Here is a 23,308-nt window from a genome sequence, read left to right on the forward strand (position 1 = left end):
GCCCCGTGCATGCACAGCTGTATCCCTTTTGCTGCTTGATACGCTTCGCCTCGGAGGTAGCTGCGTTTCCAGGACAGGTTACTTGATTTCCATTTAGTTTAGAAAGCACCTGGGGAATTTTTAGCTGATCTTATACATGTAAGTCCTGACCTTGATTTTATAAGTAGCTAAAAAACAAGAAATAGAGCTTTGAAAATCATACCTAATGCATTTCCAGCATGGAAAAAACAAACAAGCAAAAATATAATCTTGCTGAAAGACAGCTAGCAATTAACCCATGTCCTGTGCCCTCTTGCAGACTTAAGAGAAAGGATGAAAAGTTACAAATATGGATACATAGACAGACCAATAATGCCCTGGATAGCATTCCTGAAGGGACTATATATTTTTAATCACTACTACAATTCCAGTTCATCTAAGGAATGAAGTCTAGAGCAGTTACCTGCAAACTGAGCTCTAATAATACTGAAGTTAATGCTGGGGGAGAAAAAAAAAAAAAAAAAATTTTCCCCATAACATACTGAAGAAAGCAAAGAATAAAGGGTCCTTAACCTTGCATTGTTTCATCTTATTTTTTATAACACTATAAAGAATCTCGTGCATGATAAACTACCTAAAAGAACCCTCTAAACCCTTTGCCCTCTGGCATTCCTCTGCAGCATATTAGGGAAGACAGAAAACTATCGGCACGATTCCACTAAATCAGGCACTTGGCAACATTTCACTGCTATTAATTCACTGACCAAAGAACATGTTCAGAAAATTCCTTCTGTCCTGAGGATGCAGATGCGTGTGCCTTACGGCCCCAGCTCAGCAACTCGTTTAAATGCATGCTCAACTACAGCCACATTGATAACCCTGCTGCAATCAAGGTAGACGAACTGGGCTAATACAGCACAAGAAAGGGCACACACTGAGAGCATCGCAGTTGTTAGTGAATATCTCTTCTTAACATAGCCAGTGTGATTTTTGCTAATTTTAGGAATTTGGTTTGCAGCGAATATTCTTCTTTGCAGTTCCCATGGCTACGCGTGAGGCTGGAAATCAATAGGCCTACAGAAAAAGTAGCATCTCTAAGTTTGGTCCTGAGAAACGGAAATTGACGCCAGTGGTCCTTACGGGGATGCTCAAGTTCATGACTTTCTCCCGTCCCTCGAGGGCAACGTCACACAACAAAACGCCAGGTACAGCTGATTTGAGCTCTCCCCTCCCGGAGAGCCAGAAGGAAAACCCCACGGCCTTCGTTTCAGCTGGCCGCATAATTAACCCCCAGAGCCGCCGGCGCGCCAGCCCGAGCAGGGCCCCTCCCGGCGCAGGGCCCCCCCCCCCCCGTGCAGCCCGCCCGGCGGGCAGACCCCTCGCCGCCCTCGCGGCACTGCGGGACCGCGGCGCGCGCAGCCCGGAGCCCGCTGCCCCCCGAGGCTCCCCCCGAGGCTCCCCCCGAGGCTCCCCGCCCGGGCCTCCCCCGCCGGCCGCCCGCTTCCCTGCCGCAGCGCGGCGCCGGGCGGAGCCTTACCGCAGTCCTGCGGGCCCTCCGCACGCCCCGCGCGGGGCTCGCCTCGGCCATGGCCCCGGGCCCGCCGCGGAGCAGCGGGAGCAGCGGGCGGGGCGCCCCCCCCCCCCCGGCAGCGCTGCGGAGGCTCCCGCAAGGCGCTCCCGCAGCCCCGGCCCCCCCGGCTGGCAGCAGGCAGGCGGCAGGCAGCGGGCCGGCCCGGCAGCCCCCGGCTGGCAGCCCCGCTCCGCGCCGCTCCGCTCCCCAGCGCCGGCTTCGATTTAAGGTGGAGTGCCAAAAATCAGCCGCTCTGCGGGGCCGGCTCCTTTCCGCCAGGGCTGAGCCTGAGCGCTGAGTCTACAGCTGGTCGCTTTTTTTTTTTTTCCCTTCCCTCTTTTCCCCCCTTTTTCCCCTTTATTTTTTCTTATTCCCCCTTTTTTCCCCTTTTCCCCCCATTTTTCTTCCCTTCCCCCCTTTTTTCTTCCCTTTCTCCCATCCCTTTTATTTTTTATTCCCCATTTTTCCCCCCATTTTTCTTCCCTTTCCACTCTTTTTTCTCCCCTTTTCCCCCTCCCTTTTTTTTTCTTCCCTCCCCCCCCCCCTTTTTTCCCCCTGCTTTGATCTGCAATGTGCATGCTAAAGTTGTTCAGTATTTTGTGTGTGAAGGAAAGCCCATGGCAAAAGCCAAAGCTTGACCCTGGCACTGGGGTCTCGCTTGCCAAAACAACAGTACAAGCACGAGCCTGTTTTGCCCATGTTGTTAGTACAGCTCTGAGAGGGACCAGCACCATACACAAGGAGTTAAACAAAAATCTGTGTTCTGATTTTAAAAAAAGAAAAATCTGGATCAGATGCAGGACTGCAGAGCTGCCATTGCATTTTCTTACACTGAAAAAATAGGGCACTGTATTCCAAATGCAGCTTATTTGCACTTCTCTATTCTAAACTTATACAAAGATCAGAAAACAAGATTTTTCTATTGCAGGATGGGTTATGATTTACAATTGGAAATAAATCAAGGTCTAAACTTTTGTGTTACGAAGGCAAGTCCAGCAGAAGACCTCCTGCAGACGAGGACAGCCTTCTAGGGCTGGACCCTCTATGTTTTAAGGCAAGATTCCCAAGTCTTAAGATTCAGTGGGCACATTTCCTGCTTCTCATTCCCCTTTGTACAGAGCTCCCCCACATTATTTACACGGACAGCCCTGATACTAAGACAAAGTCACTTCCCTATGTGGACACAGGTACACAAACAGGGTGTGTGCTCAAAGGTCACACAATTATTATATTTTCTTATTAAACACAAAAGGAATGACATTTCTGTAGAAGCTACAAATTAGGACAGACAGGATTTTTCATATTTGAAACTTCCAAACTATGCAAAGCACCTACATCATCCTTAAAGGAAGCTCTTAGTACTAATACTGGTTCAAACACTGGCAGCAGAACTGAATTTTGATGATCCCTTTAAAGAACTCCTTTTCAAATGCTGCTTTTTCTCTAATGGTTACCATACGTGGAAATTCACTTTGTAAAGTTGAAGGGAAAAAAAAATCAGTGCCCCAAATATTGACAGCTGTATTTTATGCACCCTGCAAAACGGCAATAGGTAATCCTCTCTTCCTTTCACTGGATGCCTATGAGCATTGCCTATGGCAAACTGCCTATGGCAAAATGCCATTAAAGCTCACACATCTTTAATGCCAACTTCAGCCAGACCAATACCAAATTCTTAACTTAGGAGGAGATCTAACTCTACCAGATCTAAGCAGAATCAGATAAGAGCCCTCTTTCTCAGTACATATTGTTGACTTCAATTCTCTGTCAGATGGATCAATGCATGTAGCTGTTCAATAGCTACAGGAAGAAACAAAGGCAATAACAATACACCCACAAAATTTTCATCAACTTACCCACATGGCATGGTCCAGGTGGAAAAGCCTTTATCAGTTAGTTCCTATATACTCGTGCACCCATAACAGTGACTTTCCTACACATGCATACACTACTGTAATACCACGCTGTAGTTTCTGAAGACACAATGCATTGTTGAGTTGTAAAAACCTTACTTTTGAGTTATGCTCAGACTCTAATGATGTAAATAAACACTTGTAAAAGATATTTAAAAAACATGAATGCATACATACATTTTAAGACAGATTTTTTTTCCACCCATGCCCACAAACAAATGATTGTGAAGCCTGTTTTAAGAATCTAACACTTTCAGTCACCGACAATTAGGTAAAATATAGTCACACTAATAAACAGTGTCTAGAAAGAACATATATGAAGCCAAATTCTCCACCCATCAAAATGGCACAAAACACATTTGGACCGCTAAGAGGAAGTACAAAAACAAGCAAATGAATCAGTTAATGCTCAAACAGCCCATTTACGCATTCAAATGAGGCACAGAGCCATGACTGAATTAATTTTAGGGCCATAAAGCAGAATACTACCTAGAGAGAAAGCATGAGCATCATTGTTCCTGATTCCTGATGTTTTCTGAAAGTGATATGTAATGGGAACGATGACTTAGTACACTAAAAGAAACTATCATTAAAGAGGACTTACTGCTATTTTTTGGAGAGTCATTTTGACGGATGTCCATGTGTCCAATCTTCTATCCAGGATTAGGATAAATTTGGTGTCAGGCTCATGTTGACTATGAAATAAGAAAACACCAAGCAGCCAGATAACATTTTGAGGGAATGTGACTCTGTTCCCTGCCCTTCCTCCCTCCCACCCGCCCAAATAACCAAAAAAAAAAAAAAAAAAGAACAAAGAAAGCAAAGCCCATTCTGACACTTCTGCAGTTGTCAAATCCATTTGGAAGTATTTCCTAGAGCAGACTCCAGCAAGAAATTTGGGAAGCCCATCTCATGGTTAGCCCAGGGCTAAGCATCACCTCTGACACGGACAACGCTATTGGCACTCCGGTGGGAGCTGCAGGAGTGCCAGGTGACCAGCCGCCCAGGATACACGTCCCTGCCCTCACCGCTGAGCTCCTCCCTCCGAGGGAGCTTGCTACCCACCCGCCTGGGTTACAGCAACCAAGCAAAGCCCCCTGGTTTGTTTTGGCAGGCGACAGCACCCCCAGGGAAGGGCTGTGCCAGCCTGGATGGAGACAGGGAGCTGATGGTGAAACAGCCCTTCGGGGTGTCACTGGCACCCACTGAGCCCTGGTTCATTTTGCAAGTGCAGGCTTCGTGACACCCCTTTTGACATCCAAATTCTCCAAGTCGATTTGAAACCCCCGGTCTTGCTAAGCAAGCAAGCAGCCCTAGGGATCTGCATCCTGGCAGGTTACCTAATGCGCAGGAGTCAGTAACTCAAATACACCCTGCCTCTAACTCAAATACGGCCTCATCGGGCTATCTGGTTACAACTCCAACAACAGACACACAAAGGACAGCCAGAGCTGCAAACTGGAGTCGTGTTGTACGCAGGTAAAGCTACACCACCTTGTAACCAAGCCCTCTGATGTGAGTGTATTTACAGGACGCTTAGGCCATATTTACAATATTTATTTGGCAGATGCTGAAACAGGATAGCTGTGTCCCATGCCACCCCACTGGGGCACCTCAGTGCCGCAGAGAAGCTCCGGTACCCGTGCTCTTCCCGAGAGCTCTGCTGGCTGCTGGCACCGGGCACGACCCCACGCAAGCAGCCTGCCACAGGCACTGGCTTCAGCAGCCCTGGAGTTTGGCAAGTGCAAACACGAGGGATTACTCACAAGCATCACATGGCAGACAACACTTGGCAACTCCAGTGCAGGGAAAAGACACTTACAGCCAGTGCAGGAGTATTCATTCAGTGCACATCTTACTACTCTATCCACACCTTTTACAAATACATTTGAAAAAAATTAGCCGTGGTGCTGACAGTAACAATGAAAAAGTCCTTTTTGGCCCACAACAGCAATTAGCTGAAATACGAAGAGGCATCCAGCTCCCAACCTGTCCGACAAATACACCTTATGGATCTGTAATGCCATACTCAAAGAGCAAAGGTTTCGTGCCCATTTATGTATTGTCATTGAGGCATACCAGAAAAGAGCAGAGAAAATGAAAACTGTTTTACATGTGGGTCATACACAAAACTTCTGAATATAATAAAATCTGAGGTGAACTTACACATTGTCATCTGGAATCGGGCACAACTTTTCAGCCTAAGCCTTTTTCAGTCAAAACAGTTTTGGCAGCATTAGAAGATTCTGCACATTTATGTCAGCTCTGTGACTTGCCAGCAAACCCCAATCAAGAGTTTATCAACAGTGGCGGTGGGAGAGGGGGGTCAAAATGATCTTTTTATATGAGGATCATTTTGATAATGAGGATAAAACTGCTCGATTTTTCAACATACCCTAAAACTTTACAAGGTAGGTCTCTGTCCAAGGAGAATTAAGTTCCCAACTCCCCATGATATTACACAACAGGCTGCAATTGAGAAAAATACAGCATTTACACACTGCTGTCATTATAATAAATCCCAAAGAAAAACCCAGAACCCAAGCAATTTAGAAAGGGCAGCCAGATCGTAATGTGTTGTCAGTTTGTAAAAGTACGCCTAAGCGCGTTATTTACTCAGGACAAGGTTACATTCAGAGAGTAGCCTCTCTGCAATTTAATTTACTTTTATTGGTTCCCTTACAGTCACAAAAAAGAAAGTTCCAAGCTGTACAAAAACCTTGAAATCTACTATGGGAAATTTTTAATTTATTTTGGGGGAAGTGGAACTAGTCTATGCCTACTTGCAATCAGGCCTTGTAGGTTTATCAGATTTCCAGTCCCGCAATGTACCTTTTAGACTGACAATAAAAATAAATCAATGCGTTCTCACAATTGCTTGCAGGGGGCAAGTTCATTTGCATCTGGCAGCAGAAAGATGGAGACAGATAACTGGATCAAGACTTAGTTCTCTCCAGGTGCTTCTTGTCACTTTTTTCCTTACCCCTAATTTTGTACATGGTGCAGGACTCACCAGACTAAAAATAAAGACTTGTGATGTTTTGCAGGAGGACTTGAAATCGGATCGCTGACTCTGCAGCTGTGAGCTTTTTCACAGGGCCGGGAGGCTGCTGGTGAGATCGGAGTATTCCCCAGGACTCGCAGCAGGATACTTCCACTGAATTATCGCTGTTTCATTACTCTGTGTCACCAGCTGGGGCTGTAAATCTCTTTACTCCAATGTGATGATGTAAAATAGGCAAAGTTTATCTAAATACCTAAAAAACTGTAGAGTTGAGATCCCCGTTAGGGTCTCCTTTCTGCAAAGATCAGGGTCTGCCACTCTCCTGCACCTCTCCTTCCAGCATGCCGCCCTGCAGTGCTATTCAACAAAGCCCACCCGAGTGCCAGCGGGCAGCCCCGCGGCACGCAGCCCGCCACGAGCACTTTGACTGGGGTGCAGGGGTCACTGAATGTGGGGACACCCTACTTATTCTTCTGTGCAGCTCTTCCATACAACCACGTCCTGCAGTATGGTTCCCAGGAATCCCAAAGTAAAATTAGCTTGACTACAAGACTCAGCTTCCTCCTGGCTCTATCATTAACGTGCTCACCTTGCTGAGTGAATAGCTTACAGCAGCCATCTCCTGTACCTACAGTCGTCTCCAGGAGAAAAGGACTTTGTGAAATGCAGGTCCCCAGAATACTGTGGACCTAGCATTCCATGTGATTCTCTCAGACCAGTGTCAGCAGGACAACTCGCAGTCCTCGCTACTGATTGCATAGGAAAGGCAGTGTGTGTGGTTTTGATAAACCCATGCCGGTCCATAGGTATGCAGCAGGGAGGCGTCAGTGCATCTACAGCTGACTCTGACATGCACATCAAGCATCTCCCTCCTTTAGGGAACTTCTGGCCCAAAACCTGAGCCCCAGTGCCATGCTGCGATGCTGCTGGGAGACACATACCCGGGGCAGCAGAGCTGACACGTGCCTTGTAGCCCTTTCAACATCACTGCTGTGACGCTTCTCCTTGCTCCCTGACACCACCGCCTTTCAGATTCCAAAGTGTTAAAATGCACACAGTGTTCAGACGGTCAGGCATCGAAGCAGGCTGCTATGGTGGTAGAGGACCACAGAAGCACGATTAAAGTGGTTTTGCAAATAACATGCTGAGCATGTTTGAATCACCAGCAAGCTTGCAGCTCTCATTAGTTTCTTGATTGAGTTTGACCTATTACAGGGACAGCAAGACTGCTAATCATGCTAATGCCGGGCTGTTTACAGTCACATGGAATAAAAAGCCCTGAAGAAACCAAGCAGGGCTGAGAAGCACGCACACATGGACATGGGCAACCTGCACAGCAAGAAGGTGAGCTGCTGCCGAAGTGTGTAGAGGGGAGAGACCCCTCTGGCCTGCACGCACCGCCACGTGCATGCAAGCCACGAGCTTGACCCAGGAGCCGACAGAATTTCATAGTTGGTCAAAAAAGAGGATGGAGGAACCGGGAGCTCTTTTTATTCCTGCAGAGGTGGCAAAATATGGTACTTCTTCCAAGGCAGCTGCTGATGGAAAGCTCCCATCTAGCTGCTGTCAACCTGTTCTCCCTGAAAGAAGGAATTTGCCAAAATAGGCATTATTCAAGGAAATTAAACATTCCAGGTAACTGAGTCACCAGACTCAGCAGCAAGAAATGGGAGGGCCATTAATCTAAGTATACAGCCCTGCATGTGGTACAGACAGATTGCCAGCTGCTTAACCCTGAGATACAGGAGCATAATGGAGCTGCAGCACGCTGCTGAGCGATCGTGTATAATTGGGACCCCAAATGGTTTTGTTCCTGTAATTATTCTCTTCCTCTGGTTACATTTCTCTTTTTCCACAGTAATGACTCTCTATTTGTAGACGTCAAAATATTACTCTGCAGAGACCTGGCGTATTTAAGTGATGACACATGTCAAAGCTTAGGGAAAGCTTGCTGCTAATTAGAAACTTAATAAACTGAATTTATGATACATGCAGGCTGAAAAGTAATAGGGATGATGGCCATTTTGACTCTGCAGATACTGACACATTAAATATCACACCTGGACACTTCAAGAACTTGCAATTAATTGCTTGTCTTCTCCCTTGCTCTGGGAGCTGAAGACATCCCTTGCCCTCACGTGCAGTGTTGCACTGAAGATCCCATGCCCGACCCTGGTCGGACTGACACTGCCCATCACGGGTGAGAGCGAGAAGGGAGCCACATACCTTGGGACTGACGTTAGGTACGTTAAGACTTTAGTTACAGTCTCCTCGGGCACGTCGTTGAACCGAGAGTTGTCGGGGAAGGTGATAATCCAAGCCTTATCCTTCCCTCGGCCACCTGGAACGAAGACAAGAATGCTTCTTTGGATGTGTTTTCTAGGAGGGCAGCAGCAACACCCAGGTGCATAATTCAGGTCAAAAACCACCCCAGCAGCCATTAGCCTGTCCTTTTTACAGAGGCTTTTTACACCACCAGAAAAGCCAAAATAGGTCAGATTCTGGCACTGATTTCAAGCACAACACACATACACAGGTGGCAGAAGCAAAACTATCTGGTAGCAGATATTTCCTTTATTTACTGAGCATACTTTACATGAGAAAGAAAAGAAGTCCCAAGGAAAATCCAAACAAGCTATTCTTGAACTTACACATTTCATAGCAAAATGATTGTTAATGCGTTGAGTGTTCTGAAGGTAAGAATATTTTACAGCATGGCTTGAGAGAGAAATTTAATATGCTCTTTCAAACCACCCCAATGTTTTATTAACAACATTTCTAGTGGCAATGGAGACTACTTGATGGATAACATCCCGTATGCTGTATCGTTTTGCCAAACAGTTCATCTGGAGTATTTAATTACCACACAGAGAGAGAACATGGAAAAGTTCATCGTACACACCAGAAAGAAAAGCAAACTGTTTCATCAAATCATCACTGATGTCCTTTGCACAGATGGGTATTGCAGTTTCTGGAAAAAAAAAAAAAAAAAGCAGCAGTCAAAAAGGAAGCAAAACTCCAAAGCAAACACATTTAGCAATGTGTTAACTCAACGGTGGGACTCAAACCCAACGCACCTTCCCTGAACTATCTGTGAAAGATAAGTAACAAAGAACATATAGCTCTCCAGTGTTGCTGCTGACTCCAACAGGGCAAATGCCCTACGTCATTAGTAAATGCGTCCTATCAGGTGTACTCAGGGAGAACTGCTGGGGAGCTTGAGCCTTCTCCCCTCACCAGTGTATATCCAATACAATTTTTATATTTTGCAGTTACAAATTTTGCCCCCATTTTGCAAACTCCTTCAGTGCTTTCCAGCCTTGGCAGTATAATGGGCTGAGGTTTCTGCTGGGAACAGCAACAGCCAGGACTGCTGCACTGCGAACAAATTTGGGTTTTCGGATTGTCTTTAACTCTGAGTAAATAAGCTTCTGAAATCAGCCCGGCTGTTTTCAGCTGGCCTGGGGCCACACGCACTGGAAAGGCTGTTGTTCTTATGCTCACTATTAGATTTCTTTTTAATTAAATAATGGGAGAGGCTGTTTTAATACCATATTTAGCACACTGTTACCATTTCAGTGGCAATGATGCACATCAGAACAATATATATAATTTTACCTTTCACTGGGAGAAGCAAACATAAAGCAGACTCGCTAAACACAATGGGAGCTTATAGCTGGTGGACATTATTCTAGATTATCTATAAATGGCATGAAAGCTAAAAATTAAACATCCTTGTTCCTGCAAATAGATGTTTTGAAACACATCTATACAGATTAAGGTCATTTTGCCTTCTGATAATTACATTTTAAACACCGATTGTTTTACGGAGTCAGTCCTAGGGAGCAATCTGTTGGCTGTTCTAAATCACACAGGCGAATACTTCAGAACACTTCACCGTAATCAATATTTATTCTATTTTACTTTTTCCCAAAAGCTTTCTGGTCACTTACACTTTATCTAAGGATTTTTCAAGCATTTTGTTAGCCGCACCATGACGGCCCCCAAGTGCACGGTACTCTGCCTTCTGCCATCCACACCAGCCACCTGCTGCTCTCCTTTTATGTGTGCGCTGTTATTTCTTCTCTTGTAGATAACAATATTATTGCTGTTCATTAAGGACTGGCATTCGCAGCAACGTTCTTGATTTTAACAGGCCTCAGAACTGGTCTTGGTAAGGAAGAAGCTTGTTCAGCAAGGACACTTCAAATAGTTCTCCCTTACCTAACTGCCTCACCTAACTGGAGGAAAAACAGGGGTGATGACTTTCTTCTGTATTTGTTCATTTGTTTTCCATGTCAAAACCTTCTAACTGATAAAAATCACATGAATAAGTTAATAAGCTCCAACACACGGAATATATAATAATAAACACGTCGGTCTTTGAAAACAGAAGACAAAAGCCCCAAGGCTGTGCACACACGTTTGTCCTCACAACATCAAGGAGGAGTGGGGCTGTTCAGCAGCAACGTGTACACTTCCAGCTCAGTAAAGCCTTTCCCTAAAGCCAGCTCACCCCTGCGGACCACACCTCGTGTTCGCCTTCCTGAAGATGCGGCCATGGGGAAGCTGGGCAAAGTTTTGCCCGGTAATACAATGCCCTCGCGTGACTCGCATGCACAACAGTAAAACCAAAGGCAGTTCGAAGTTTACAATAATGCCGCTTTTGTCTGCTGTTGTGTAGTGACACGGAAGGGAAATGCTGGCTTATTAACAGGTGTCCAGTAAAGAGGCTGAAAAAAGGAGGTCAATGCACGGAGCAGTTTTGGTTTTGACGTGCAAAGCATCATAGGACGGGGGCCGTTCCACGCTCAGGAGTGACCACTTTGGGGATCGTGGTTTCCAGCGAGGACTTTGCTCCCAAACATTCTTTGTCCACAGAAGGCTTCATCCTTGACTTCAGCATGGAGGTGGAGACCCAGATTCCTACAGCATCCTCACAAATCTGAGTTTCTTGCTTTTCAAGGGACCACATTTTTGGAAGGGGGCACTCAGCACCTTCAGAAAAATCAGGCCCTTGCGGGCAGTCTCAAGTTGAGCACCCAAAATAACCCATTCGAGGAAGAACTAGGCGGGAGGACTTTGCTTCAGGCAGTGAAGGCTCGGGGAGCATTTCCCTGACAAACCCTCCCCATCTCCTGCGGGCAGGAGGCTTCATCGCAGGCCAGAGGAGCAGGAGCACTGCCCTTTGGTAAGGTCGGAGCACAGCAGGCTGATTGTGTTCTCACTGGAGCCTCTCCTTGGCCAATTCATCCCTGTGCTCGGTCTGCGTTTGTCATCAAATTCAACTTCCTGGACAAACACCAAGGAAAAGCAAGTGCTGGCATCGGGTTCGTGAGCACGTTGCTGTGCCTACAACACGTCGATTGGATGTTACAATCCTATACAAAAGAGCGACCTTCGTCATCAAATATTCATCTCTGGAAAAAGAGCGGTGAAAGGCAGCGGGGCAACAAAGATACCTGCCTCTCAAACAAGGCTTCAGTTGACGTTCATTAGCAAACCGGTGATTTCTTAATTGACAGTACAGACAAAACCACAGGGTACTGCTGAGCAGTGGCTATGAACAGCTCAGCCAGCCCACACGCGGTGGAAGATGTCAAGGTTTCATGCAAGTCCGCTCGTTTCTCTTAAAAAGAGGCTTTGTGTTCATCAGTTACGGTAGGACAGAGCAGCGCCGTTCCCAAATCATGCCTGAACCCCTCGCATCACTGTATCCCAGAGCACTTCACAAACTACACCTGCACGGCTGGTGTGACCTCGGGTTTTAGGGTCTTACGAAACGAACAGCTCCTGGGTAATAAATGGCCGTAACAGTGTAATCACATTTTTTATATAGGCTCCAAGGCGGGTATTTATAAAATGCTGCTGCAACTACTACATTCAGAGGCACATAACTGAAAGGCTCCTCTGCAGAGCACATTGTCACCGTGACACGGAGTTTCAGAGGATGGGTGAAGCCAAGCAGGGAGAAGACAAGGGGAAAAGTCAGAGCTCTTTGCCCTTTGGAGGAAAACTAACGTGGGCTCAGCGGGGAACCTGCTGACTCAATCCTGTCCCATCACTCGGTTTACACCGACCAGAAGGTTTTGCCGGGTCCTCTCCGTAGCACAGCACCTCGCGGCCAGTGCACAGACTGCAGGTGTAAGGCCGGTGCTTATTCTTAGAGGTTGTCCCTTTCGAGGCGATTTGAGCACAGAGGCGTGCTTGCGTATGGTGGAGGTCTGCAGCGACGTTCGGAGAGAGCACGGCTATCGTCCGAGTCCAAGCTCACTCACAAAACACAGCAGCCAAGAGACTCAATTAAACTCTGAAGTGCTTTGCTCTCTGGTAACCATTGTTTTCTTTTCTATTCTAAACTTCGCAGGCTCACTGCATCTGCCAGCAGCAGCTGTGCAACACATCTGCCAAGTTGATGTAACAGTGCCTCACATTTTACAACGCCGGCCAAATATTGTTTGCAGCTATAAAATACACTTGGAGACGGCTTTGCTGTGAATGAAGAATAATGGCTTTCCATTTGAGGGTTGCTGCCGTAGCCTAGGAAACAAAACCGAACCACGCCAAAAAAAAGCGTAAAGGATCACGTTGAGCTTCTCCACGATCCGCTTGTTCTCTGCTTTTTGTCCATTTGGACGTCTGCACCCAGAGAAGAAGCGGTTATTTGGTGTCAAGGGAGCCTGTAAATGAGCACATTTGTAACCTACTTCCATACCCCGCGGTGACTTTCTAGGTTAACTGGGGCCATCAGCCTGCATCTGACACAGGACACCCCACCGCGGGAAGACCCACCGGCTTCAAATTTTTCTCTGAGGCCAACACCACCCGTAACGCAGACCTGCATAAAGCATCGGCAGGAAGGCACTGTGCGCGCGAAGCAGCGATGAGCTGGGTTTCTCCTGGCTGACATGGGACCAGCTTCTCCACGGCCAGCATCGCCGTGAGCCTCCCGGGACAGCCGACAGAGCACCAGCTCAGCTGGGCCGTGAGGATTAAGTCACCCTCGTCTCACCTGCTTTGCACAGGAGTCGGAACAGAAATCCCTTACGGCAGAGCACCCCAAGTATTAATCAATGCAACGCAACGAACGCCCTTTCAGCTTTTCCTGTTGAATTTTCTCCTCTTCGCAAAATTAAATATTCACTGGGGCAAAGAACTGAAACACAGTCCTACACCCGGGCAGAAAGACCAATGCACCAGCCTGCAATTTGCCCCTCTAACTCAGTCCGGACTGTTTTACCCCACTTCGTAGCTATAAAGAAGCACTCAAAAGGAGCAAGCCTGCAGCCCATCACTCAGGGCGCTCACTCTGGATAAGCAGAAGTTTCACTTGAAATATAACCATCTGCAAAAGCTAAGAGCTCCATCAGGAAGAACGGAAAAAAATCCAAGCCACAGCAGTGGACAGAGCCTCACTTTGCCGCAGGAAACCCGAGCCTCCATCGCCCCAGCAGCAAGCTGCTGAGCCGCTCTCGGCCTTCTCACGGAATAATTTGAAAAGACCTTGAATTCAATCCAACACACGACAAGAACCATCGCCGTTCTTTCCACCAGCACATCACGTCCAGAAGGCAAGGTAGAGGGAGTTACTAGAAAAAAAAAGAATACCACTTCATCCTGTTTGCAAACTGCCCTACCGTGAACAAGACGCTTGCACGAGGAGTCCTCCTTACACCTGGAGAAGGATCCCGACTGCCACCGTCCCCCCGAGGAGCAGCACCTGCGCGAGGCTGAGCCCAACACACCCGGCAGCCAGGGCTCCTGGCCGCGGGCCAGCCGCCGTGAAGCTGGTGGTTCTGCCCGTGCTGTTCAGCACAATGTCTCTGTTAAAGAACATATACTGAAGAATAGGACATTGTACTCCTCGGAACACAAGGCCCATTGTAGTTACAAAAGGCTTATTTGCAGGACCTGGTCTGAGCAGGGGACTGACAGCCAAGGTCCCGAGGCTCCTTCCTGGTTTTCAGATGAAATTCTTCAGTAGCTGGGAGTAAATCGCGTCTCCCCCCGCTCCAGTTCCTCGTTTGCAGACAGGAGCGGGCAGGCCGTGGCCACACACTAGCAACACTCGGCACTGCCAAAGGGTCACAAGCGTGGCTGGAGACAGGAATGGAAAGGCTGCAGCTCCCATCCTGCCGGCTGATGCAGGAGTTCGTGTCCATGCAAAAACCGGCATCAACGGGCGAGTGTTTCAAACAGCCCAGGTGTGGGACGGCTTTGGGATAACCTGGGCATCTGGGTAAGAAGACTTGTCCACAGCCCACGGGACCAGCTTCTGGGTACATCAGAGAACCGACGCTCTCGGGGTCGGACGTGAATTCCACCAGCCATTGCTGCCTCCTCCCTTGGGACCAGAGGCCGAGGCACCATTCCCTCTGGTAACCAGGTCTGTGGCAAGCAGGCCCACAGGGCTTGTGGGTCATACAGCAGTGGCCTCCAAAATTCACAGGGTAAAAGACCAGAGGGGCCTGCTAGCGAGACACGTTTCCACTCAGTTCCACCAAAGGCCTCGGAGCTGCAGAGCACGTGCAGCTTAGCAGCCGGATGCCAGAATTACACCCTTATTCCCGAGGTAACTGCCTGACCACAGGTTGAGACCTGTGGGAAACTCCTCCCCATGTGATGAATACCCTGCAATAAAGCAGCGCCCGCATCAAATTTCCTTCTGTCCACAGCCCAGAAATTCAGTTGCACAAGGAACTTAGAGAGCTGACTCCGCAACGTGTGGGAACTGCTGCGGTCCTCTTCTGCGTTTGCAAGTAATCAAAGACACTTTGCATTAGCTATGTACGTAATCCCTGGTCAATTCTAACAGCACACAGCTTTGTAAGCAGCAGAACACGTCCAGCTGCTCTCACGACCTGCCCTGACACACGTACGTTCTTCCAGGGAAGCTGCTGGGGGTGAGCGTTGCGCAGTCGCGGCACCGTTGCTGTAACGGGGAGCTCATGGACCAAATCCACCTCTAGTCACGTAGCTGGGAGTACAGCAGTTTCTGCTGCTGTGCTAAAACCACACACGTCCAGCAGTTTCCAAGCGGTGCAGCCACTCCCCTTGCCAAGCAAGAGACCCAAAAGACCCATTCAAATACTTATGGCAGAAGGCTTCAATACCCTTGACTGCTGCAAGCCCCGCTGTCCGGCAGCACGACCACCCTGCGTGGGGACAGCTCGTGTCCTGCAGCAGCCGTGGGCACCACGGGAGCATCCGTGTCCCTGGGCAAGGGCCAGTCGAAACCAGACTGTCATTTGGAGGGAAAGATCAGCGGTTCGGTACGATTTTTAAATGCCTGTTTTTCTGTAAGATGTGATGGATTCATCTCCTCGGCCAGTCCTGTTGATAAGGCTATTGGCGGCAAACTTCCACGTCACATGTGAGCCTCCCAGTAAAACCCTGAGGCAGCAGACACTCTTGCAAAACCCCTTCTAAAAAAAAAAAAAAAAACCTTTCAAAAACAATTTGCCGGCAACTAATCCCCAGAGAGCTTCTCGATCCACGTGGCTCCCACGGGTTTGACGGAGGAAGGAGCCACACCGGCGCGTGTCCAGCACCAGCAGTGGGGACGGCGCAGAGCCGGCGGAGCGCTGCCGCAGCGCTGCGGGGCGAGACACTTGCTTCCGAGCCCGCGGGGTGGCAGACGGGACGGACCTCACCAGAAGTCTTGTCTCATTTCACAGGTGGGGAGCTGAGGCAGTGACATCTGGCAGGAGCACGACAAAACCGCCCAGGGATTCAAAAAGCCTTACAAAGCCCCAGGAGGGTCAGTGCACTGCTCTGTGGGATGCCTTGGTCACCATGCCTGGTTCAAGGACGCCTTAAATTATCTTTTGCCAGACTGGGGAGGATTTTTTTCAGGAAAGGCTTGCTCCATTTGCAAGTTTGTTCCTTTATCTTTCCGTAAGCACCCACCCCGGCAGAGTGTGGGAGGCAGGATACGGCACCAGATGGTCCTCTCTTCTGACCTGGTGGCTGCGCTTCTTCTCCAGGGCCTTCCAGGGTTTCTCTGCAGACGATGCTTCAGCTCGGGCACAGATCCCCATCACCCAAACCTGGAAGCATCTGCAGTTACCAGTATCTAAGAAACCATACAGCGCAAAAAAAAAAAAAAAGGGAAGCTTCTGTAAAACTCGAATGACCTTTTCAAAAGGCTGAGGTTTATACAGACTGATGATAAGCGTAAAAACGTAAAAGAAAACGCTGGGAAAGAAATAAAGGTAACAAATAGGGAGGTAATATTAAGACAGCACAGCCGAGGCTTGTGGACCAGCACGCAGGCAGCTTGCCGACCCGCAAGGAATGTCCCCGCAGCTGATCCTTACGGCAGGAGCCGAATCATCACCTTACAAGAGGAGGTGCTCGGCCGCACAGGATCGGATGGCACCGTGTGGAGGCCGCCCTGTGCAGAGCAGCACCAAGGATCCCGCACCACCGAGCCCTGGGCAGCCCTCTGGCAGGGGACGCCGTCCATCCGGACACCCACACGTCCCGGCTACAGCCGCTCATTAACATCGGAAACCAGCAAAACCTCATTCCTGCTGACCACGGCCATCGCTGTGAGGACAGGCTGCAGCCATCTGAGGTTCTCGGGCGAGGTGCAGCTACCTCGGGACCTGGCACCCACGGGAACGCTGTCCTCTGATACAGGTTTGGGAGCCAGTGACCAGAGAGGTTGCTGGTGGCTGACGTCGAGCCGTGCTGCCAGCGAGGAGGAGGATGCTCAGGGGACGCTGAAAAGCTCGGGGCATCCCTGCACGCTGGGGACCAAGGGGTTTCTCGTGGGTGAGTCTCCTCCAGCCTAGAGGTGACAGCAGGCAAACCGCAGGAGCTTCGCTCAGAAAAGGCTAGCCTAGAGAAAACTCAATGACGGCAAGGCTTACGAACTATCTCCTGCTATCGTTGCGGCTAATCTCCTAGCGCGAGGAACAGAGTACTGGATGCTCTGATCTGCTCACGTCCGAGCAGGCAACCTGCTCCTCGTATCACCCCTAACTAAGCAAAAATTGGGAAGGATAAAAGCCAGCTCAACTATCCATGAATTTGCATCTATTGCAGGAAACGTAATAAAAGTTTCTCAACGCCCACCCGTGTGGATTCAAACTCAGCGTGGGAGCTGAGAAAATCTAGTTTCTTGAATTCCTAATACTTACGAGCCTCGATGTACTTTTAGTTCTCTGCTATTCCCACTTTCAGTCCTTTCTCACTTCTGGGAGGCTCCGGGACGAGCATGCAGGTGTTTTGCACATCAGCTCTGCAGCGTGCTTGCCAGCAGCGCGCAGGAAGCTGTGCTCAGCATCTGCCATCAGAATGCACCTCCCCAGCCAGTGCCACCAGCCTCCAAAGCAGATCACTTTCAGTGCAGAAGACTTCAAAAGCAGGCTGCTGCCGAGCCAAATAAAAGCATGCACGCGTCAATAGCTTTCACATCATCATTCAAGACCACTGAAGTGTTGCTTTTTCCCGGCCAAATTCCAGCCTCGTGCACAAAGTAACTCATCGCACACGTAATTGCGGTAAATCCTTGGGCCCAAGGACACCTGCTTAGAAACCTGGATTTAAGCTGGCTGAAGTCACCGGAACGATTTATTTCCTTTCACTGCCCACATAGCCAGGAAACTAAATTGCACAGCCAGGTTCCCACAATGGCAGAACCTGGAAAGTCTGCTGCAAAGTTAAGGAAACTACAAACAATTTTCCTGAGCTGAAAATGAAAACATACCATTTTGTCCTTCCACCGATGAGCAAAAGCACATATCCAAATCCAGCCAGCCGCTTTCCTGGGGCAGGAAGAAGTCAGTGGCATGGGAATGGAGGTGGGGAGGACGCTGCCAGCGCTCGCTGCCTGCCTCACAGCACCCACCCAGCCCTCGGACAGACGTCCAGGCAGCAGCAGATGGATAATTGCACCTTGCAGGTGGCTCAGCCAGCGCAGCTTCCCAGGGAGCTGCAACTCTGCCCCGGGAGCTGCCGTCAGCCAGAGCTCCTGACTCAGCCGCGCTGCAAAACCAAGCCTAGCACCGCCTGGGAGAAAAGGGGCTCGGGAGCCAGGGCAGCCCCACCCCGCCGCTTCCACCACAACACGGCAATCTGCACGCCGGTCCTCCCCCTCCTGCTCCTCTGCCCCCCAATTTGCAACGGCCTTCAATTTGGCTGCGCTGGGGAAGCTGTCAGATGAGACGACTGAGGCTTTGGCAGCCGAGCGAGCAGGGAGAGGAGCGGCGTGGGAGCCAAGCTGCGATTGCCACGCGTGCCGAAGCGACCACCTTCGCCGCGACACGCATCGGCACGAAGCTGCCCGCTCGCAGCAGGAGGCTGAGGGCACTCGCTTGACTTCTGGCTCCCAGACTGCCCTACAAGCCCCACTTGCCACAACCAACAATTGGGCCCCGTTCCAAGTCCCGTGGCGGCGACGTCCGAGCTCCGTGCTCCTGCGTGACCCCGTCCCCAGGAGCTCCGGGGAAGCGACGCGCCTCTAAGCATCCTGCAGCTCCCTGGCAAAGCCAGCATTTTGGAAGACTTTCTTTCCCCCACCGTATTTCACACTTCAGTTCCTTCCCTCCCACACAGCCCTGCTGTCGCTTCACTTTTGTCACCGTAAATGAATGATAAACGATTAAACTGCAGTTGTAGCAAGCGTGACTGCTGAAGAGGAAGCACGTCCCACGTACTACCGACGCTCCCCCGCTACTATTCCCCTGGGGTCCCCCCGCGGCCGCAGCACCTGCGGAGGCTCGGACCATAACAGCGTGCAGCTCTCAGAGGGTGCTGGTCCCCTGGTGCCGCGCCTCTCTGAGGGACTCCAAGCCTTTTTGAAGGTCGGAGTAGCTAAAGAAGTCTTAGAATGTATATAGGCGTAAATCTCACTGTGAGGCAAATATAGGGGAAAAATCACCTTGTGCTGGAAACACCCAACAAGTTTCCAGTACTGATATGTGAAGAGAAACTGCTAAAGCATGACCCCAGATCGGGCTGAACGCTCAGAATCAGTGATGAAGGCAAAAACCTATTTATCATGTCAAGATTTGGAGAACCTTACTCATTTTTTTGTTTCATTTTAAGAATCTATGTGTATCCCAAATCATGTGTCCAGACCCTGCAGCTATAACCACACAAGTGTGCCTTTGTGCTTCTGTGGAGATATTTTCATTTCGTGCGAGCATTACACAAAGGTCATCTGCCAAGAGGGGTTAGAAGACAAGGCTCACGCTCACGAGAAACCCGGTGCCTGGTTTCGCCCCTTTTCCATAACATCTCTCCTAGAACACGCTCACCATCGGCGTCCCCATCCCTGTTCTGATGCCAGAGCAAGGAGGAACAGGGTTTTTATTATTATTTTCTTAAACCACGCATATTCAGGCAGCATCCTTTGCTGCCTGACCATGTTCACCTCTTTCCACACCTCCCTACTCCATTTGCAGGTGCGGATGAACGACGAGGCCAGCGCAGGCACGGTGGGCAGGCAGCGTACGGCCCCTGCCGGGAAGTGCCCGGGCGCTGCGGCCGTGGGCACGGGGCAGCAGCATCCCAGAAGCAGGTGATGCTCTGATAAGTCCGCACCTGCGACTTCCCCCTGATAAATTCCTCCCGCTCCCTAAGACGTGCTTTGCAAAGAGGTCAAGGAAACGGGGATTAAGACTGCAAGCTTTTTTGGGTCAGTGTGTCTTTCTTGCGCCTGGCGTGGCTCCAGGTGCGCTGCCAGCCGTGAGCTAATAAGGAATAACGAGCACCTTCGCCTTCCGACAAGGTATGCATCCTCTGGTGGCGACGGAGTCACCCAGGATGCCACCACCTTCCCCAGGTCATTAAGGGCCTCGCTGCAAAAAAAAAAAAAAACAACAGTTCTCCCCACAAACGCACAAAATAACAACAAGAAAAAGTCAAGGCTCCGAACAGTTTATGAGCAGATCATTGTCCATCAAAGAAAACATTGTTGAGGCACAAGAGCAGCTCGCAGCCCCAGGGTAGCAGATCGGACTGCGTTTGCTTCTCATCGGCGCACTGCATTAAGGGTGCGCGGCCACACAACCACAGCAACATCACCGCAGCTCCGGGCATCCCCAGCACCGCCGCGATTAAGCGATGTTGTAAGGGCCAGGGAGAAGGGAGAGGGGCTGTCTCACAGCCACGCACGCTTCACACACACCCACTGCTTTTCTACTTTGGAAACTAGGAAAGGGCACGTCGCAGACATCAGGCTGACACGCAGCTTTGCAGGGAAGGCTTCTTTAGCTGTAGCCATGGGAAATGTGAGAAGGGGACAACCGCTGGCGAACACCCTATTGCTTACCAAAACCGCTCTTCTTGCTTTGGATTCATTTGGAGTGCCGCTTTCCAATAACAAAAAAGGGATGTCGGCGGCACAGTGTGAAACAGCCTCTCCTTTAAAAATAAAAAAAAACGAGGCCATTCCACACTGCTAACGCGATCCATCCAAAATAAAAAAGAAAAATTAAACAAAATGCCCAGAGCCCTCAAGGGGAACCGTGCTACAACCCCCACCGGGGGCTTCCTCGGCAGGTGGAGCTCAGCCCGCGCAGCCTTCGCACGCCGGCTCCGCAGCCTGAGACCGGACCGCGAGTTTCGCGAGGCGAGAAGTCGGGCACCTGTGGGCTCCGCCGCCCGGCCCCAGCGCCCCCCGCTGCCTTGGGGCTCCCGGGCTGAGCACAACAGCGCAGCCCCGCGCACGGACCGGCGGAGAGGCGGGCGGGGGGGGGTAACTCCGAGGGGAAGCCCCCGGGACCCCCGGCCCGCGGGGCCACCGAGCCGGCACGGCACGGCACGGCAGGGCAGGGCACGGCAGGGCACGGCACGGCCCCAGAGCCGCCCCGCACGGCCGGCGGGCACCGGCGGGCACCGGCAGGGACCGGCGGGCTCCCCCCGCCCCGGCCCCGTCCCGCCGTCCCGGACACCCGGGTCACCGGCACCCCCCCGGGGGCCCTTCCCCGTGCCCCCTCCCGGGCCCCGCTGGGGGACTCACCGGCGGCGGCGGCCTCCAGCAGCGCGGCGGCCCGCAGCAGGCAGTAGTAGCGCTCCATCTCCCCCGCCGAGGTGCCCCCCGGCGGGGGGCCGGCCGGGGCCGGGGCCAGGGCCATGCCCCGCGGCAGCGCTCCGCCGCCGGCCGCGCTCCGCCGCCCCGGGCCCGTGCCGCCGCCGCCGCCGCCGAGGCGGGGCCGGGGAAAGGGGGGAGCCGCCTCCGCCCGCCCCGCGCCCGCCCCCCCCCCCCCGCTGCCCGCGCCCGGCTGAGGCGGCGGCTGCCGCCTGCTGCCCCGCGGCGAGGGGCGCCCAGGCCGCGGCTGGGTTCCTCGCCCGGCCCGGGCACCGGCTGGGACAGAGCGCGGGGGCTGCGGGGGGCGAGCTTCCCTGAAGCCCCTGGGGGGACCTGCTCGGGCCAGGGGTGCTGTGGCCCCGAGTTCACCCACCGGCGCAGGGAGGCCGACCGCAGTCCCCTCAGTCATAGCTCCTAAATTACGTTCCTGCTGCGTTGCCTGGTGGCGTTTACAAAACCATACATCGGGTTTTCACTTGACACAACCCTCCCCCCCCCCAAAAAAAAAAAAAAAAAAGTGTTCTCATCCTCTGCAAGAAGTATTCTAGCGAATTCCTTGAACAGTATCTGAGAACTGTGGTAAACTATGCCATGGCCAAAGCTGGCCAGACCTCAGCCAAGGCCGGCCTGACCCATCACTCCTCAGCTCCCCGATGCTGAGGTTCAAACGATGCCAGCTCATTCTCAGCAGCAGCCAGAGCTGCCCAGGAAGCCAGCACAGAGAAGTGGATGTTCCTGTTTTTCCAAAACAACCTTTTAATTATGCTCCTTACTATAATAGCAGCCTTTTTCCAACACTTCAGCAGTCAGGGCTATTAATTTAGGACCCAAGGCCTAACAATGGTAATGTGAAAAACACCATCTTTTGGTAGACCTTGTCCCTTCTTGCACTGATACAGAATTTTTCAAGGGAAAACTGCCCATTCAGTCAGTGCTCCTTGTCTGTCACACAGCAGATTCTCACTAGCTTCACAGTCTGAACAGTTTTCTCTTTGGTCATAAAGCATGTCCTGTGCAAGAGGGAGGAGAGTTCATGTGCAGTTACTCATCAAGAAAAAAACAGCTCGTGCACAGCACTAAACGTGGTTATAAAACAGCCGTGTGCCAGGCTACAGGCACGGTATGACAGACATGCTGCATTCCTCTTTTATTCTTACCGCAGAAATGCTGTTTTCCTCAAACTGCAACAGCTCATGCAGAACTGAGGCCTGTCCACACGAATCACAGAACCGCAGGTGGTTTGGGTTGGAAGGGGCCTCCGAGCCCACCCAGTTCCAACCCCCTGCCATGGGCAGGGACACCTCCCGCTGCACCTGGGTGCCCTCCGTGCAACCTGGCCTTGACTGCTCCCAGGGATGGGGCATCCACAGCTTCTCTGGGCAGCGTATGCCACTGCCTCACCACCCTCACAGTAAACGTTTTCTTCCTAATATCTAATCTAAATCTCCCCTCTTCTGGTTTAAAGCCTTTACTCCTTGTCCTTTCACTGCACTCCCTGACAGAGTCCCTCCCCAGCCTTCCTGTAGGCCCTCCTAGGCTCCTACAAGGTCTGCCCGCAGCCTTCTCTTCAACCCCAGCTTTCTCAGCCTGTCCCAGGAACAATAAGCTGAGCCAGGGGGAACAAGGAGAAGATAAAAAGGAAACAATGACAGCCAGAAACACTGGTGTTTCTTTTTCAAGGATTTTCCTCCCCAGACCTCATAACAACATTCATCACTCTGAGCAGCACATACGTGGCTGTGTGTGAAGGAAAGACCCGTTTGGAGAGGGGGAACTCTCATCAAAAGGAAATCCTGGCA

At 50.8% G+C, this 23,308-nt stretch overlaps 1 protein-coding gene across 3 annotated transcripts in view; it reads right to left on the reverse strand.

The window, feature by feature from the left end:
- The window catches only part of MCF2 (MCF.2 cell line derived transforming sequence), a 56,716-nt gene extending 35,184 nt beyond the window's left edge, over positions 1 to 21,532 (reverse strand). For 2 of the 3 annotated variants that reach the window (XM_035541748.2, XM_035541747.2), the window contains exons 1-4: positions 21,441 to 21,532; positions 9,369 to 9,437; positions 8,693 to 8,807; positions 4,067 to 4,157 (exon numbers count right to left, since the gene is read on the reverse strand). In XM_035541748.2, the coding sequence (XP_035397641.1) occupies positions 4,067 to 4,157; positions 8,693 to 8,807; positions 9,369 to 9,437; positions 21,441 to 21,498 (333 nt within the window). In that variant the 5' untranslated portion in view covers positions 21,499 to 21,532. Of the gene's footprint in view, positions 1 to 4,066; positions 4,158 to 8,692; positions 8,808 to 9,368; positions 9,438 to 21,440 lie in introns of those variants that run through there. The other variant, XM_050713401.1, reaches the window with a different exon arrangement.
- Positions 21,533 to 23,308: the final 1,776 nt, after the last annotated feature.

The sequence above is a fragment of the Cygnus atratus genome, chromosome 13 (genome assembly GCF_013377495.2).
Source record: "Cygnus atratus isolate AKBS03 ecotype Queensland, Australia chromosome 13, CAtr_DNAZoo_HiC_assembly, whole genome shotgun sequence".
Classification (NCBI taxonomy): domain Eukaryota; kingdom Metazoa; phylum Chordata; class Aves; order Anseriformes; family Anatidae; genus Cygnus; species Cygnus atratus.